The sequence below is a fragment of the Dichomitus squalens genome, assembly GCF_000275845.1.
Source record: "Dichomitus squalens LYAD-421 SS1 unplaced genomic scaffold DICSQscaffold_248, whole genome shotgun sequence".
NCBI lineage: Eukaryota > Fungi > Basidiomycota > Agaricomycetes > Polyporales > Polyporaceae > Dichomitus > Dichomitus squalens.
The window spans coordinates 1-2,640 of record NW_006767130.1 but is presented as its reverse complement, the minus strand read 5'-3'; the positions used below and the strand labels follow the sequence as shown (position 1 = coordinate 2,640).

The 2,640-nt window shown below is 57.0% G+C and overlaps 1 protein-coding gene across 1 annotated transcript; it reads right to left on the bottom strand.

Annotated features, from left to right (window-relative positions):
- Positions 1-378: 378 nt before the first annotated feature.
- Positions 379-528, bottom strand: DICSQDRAFT_19241 (uncharacterized protein; the record flags this gene model as incomplete). The annotated part of the gene is made up of 1 exon (XM_007371757.1): positions 379-528. A coding segment is annotated over one exon (150 nt), but the record flags the coding sequence as incomplete, so codon positions are not given.
- Between the last annotated feature and the right edge of the window lie 2,112 nt (positions 529-2,640).

Sequence of the window (2,640 nt, the reverse complement as noted above, 5' to 3'; positions counted from 1 at the left end):
GGCGACCGGGCGAGCAGCTTCGAGGGTGGGGCCAAAGGAGAGCATGGCACCCGTGCGCAGGTCACTAGCGTCGCAGGACACGAATATCGAATTGGTGTCTAGGGCATCGTGGTCGATGACAGTGAGGCAGCGGTGACTGCAAACCAACTGTTTAACCGCTTCGAAGGCGTTCTGATGGGCGGGCTGCCAACCCGGCCAAACAGTCTCAGCCTCCTTGGAAGTCAAAGGTGTGAGCACAACGGAATGGGACGCGAGATCGGGAAGGAAGTTGGCAACGTATCGCACAAGGCCCAGGAATGCGCGTACCGCCGTCGCGGAACGCGGTGTGGGCCAGTTGAGGATCTTGTCGATCTTCTGTTTGTCCGGTTCAACGCCACGGGCAGAGATGTGGTGACCGAGGAAGTCGACCTCGAGGAGAAACAGTTGGGTTTTCTTGTCAGAGCAATACAGGTGGGCATCGTGGAGGGCTTGTAGCACTAGCTGGACATTATGGCGGTGCTCTTCGATGGATTGGGACCAGATGATGATATCGTCGATGTATACATGACAGATGGTACCGATGAGGTGGCGCAGCGCCTTATTCATCCGGCGTTGGTGCGTCGAGGGGGCGTTGCGACAACCTTGGGGCATTACCGTCCATTCAAAAAGCCCAAATGGAGTGGTGACAGCAGTGTACTTGATGTCGTCCGGGTGTACACGGGTTTGGAAGAAGGAGTTCGTCATATCGAGCTTCCCCCAGATTTTGCCCTTAGCGCAATCTGCGAGGATGTCTGAAATGCATGGGAGAGGATGCATGTCAGCGACAGTATTGGCATTCAGTGCGCGGTAATCGTTAACCCATCGGGGTTTGGCTGTGGGGTCAGATTTGGGGATGAGGAACGCAGGGGATGCGTACGGGGAATCCGACTCGCGCAGTCGCCCAGCGGCGATATGCTCGTCGAGGAGCGACTTCCAGACCTCGCGATACTTCTTGGGGCAATCATATTGACGACGTGCGATCGTGAGGTTCGCGTCCTTGAGGATGAAGCGGTGGTGGACGTTGGCGGGTAGTTGGTCAATGTGCGGGATGTCGGAAGGGAAGCGGTCGGAAAAGGCGGATTTCATGGCGGTGTTCTCGCGCTCGAGGGATTCCAGCTGAGCAAGTCGTTCCACATGCGAGCGGACCGCCGAGATTGTAAGGGAAATGGGGTTAGCAGCAGTGGAGTCGGCAGCTTGCCGTTGGGCAGTTGTGTGTGACAAGAGATCGGTGAACATGTTGCGGTGAAGCTGCTGCTGTTCGGCAAGGGCATTGCGTTCAGCCAGGTGTCGCTTGCGAGCGTCTGCAGGAGGGGGGGCAGGAGGAGGAGGGGGAGAGAGAAGGTCGCGACCGGACAACTTGTCGAGAAGCTGGTGCGCGGCATGATCTTCAATGATGCTGTTGATTTCGAGCCATGCCTTGCCTAATATTACAGGCGCGCACAAGTTATCGACAACTATTGCGCGGGATACACGAGACGACCACGAGAAATCCGGTAACAGAACTTTCAATTTGACCCATTCTTCACTCCTCACACCTTCCGAAGCCTTCCCCCATGCATTGCCCAGTCTATGTGCAGTGGGGAGCCGTCGCAACGGGACTCCCATGGATTCAGCGACATCGCGCCTAACCAACACTGGACCAGCACCGCCATCAATGAGCATGTCAAAAATGGGGGCGTCGGGATCGGGGGTAAGACGAGCACGAAGGAAGGTTTGGGGAGCAAAGAGAGGAGGGACGCACGATTCATCCGAGTCGGACCCAGTGCCGAGGATGCCGGTCGTCTGAGCCAAGGGGGACAAACCCACAGCGGCAACAGAGGCGACCGTGGTGGCGTCGGCCATGTCCGTGTCTTCATTAACACTGGCGATGGTGCGCTTTGGGCGGACATTCTCTTTGGAGCCTTGGCCTTGCGCAACGAGGTGAGGGTATTTGGTGGTGAGAGGTACGTATGTGGCTCCGTCCGGGGCGCCATTAGGGCAGGTGCCGGACATGTGGGTGGAGGTGACGACATTGAGGCGGCGGCACTTGAAACATCCCTTGTTCGCTGTCAAAATCTGGCGTTCCGCCACGGTGAGTTGCGGGAGGGAAACCTTGCTCGAAGGACCGGTGACAGTGGTGTTGCCACGGCGGCTGCCCGGAGCTTGGTTCGCGGTCAGAATTTGCATGATGACGTCGACTTGACGTCGACGTTGATCGTCGGCGCGATTGCATGCCGATTTCCAGCGGACATATTGTTCGAGTGGAATGGCCTGTATTTCGTCGGACTGGATGAGCGGGCGAAGGCTGTCACAGACATGGGTTTCGATGACGAGGCGGAGACCATCAAGAGAGAAGCGAGAGGGGGAAGCGCGCAGTTGAGTATTGAGTACCTCGAGCCCGAGAACGAATTCGGCAAATGTTTGGTTTTCACGTTGTCGCGCGTTCATGATTTGCGTCTTGATGTCAACGTCCCAATTGCTGGGGAGGTGGTTCGCACGGAGTTCGGCCAGGAACTCGTCAAAGTCCATTCCGTCGAAACGGCAGTTGTCGGTGCGGTACCTGTTGAACTTGGACTTATCCGGTCCGGACTACACGAGGCTATGCGTCTCCTAGCGCTTAGCTGTAGTCGCTTATGTAGTATG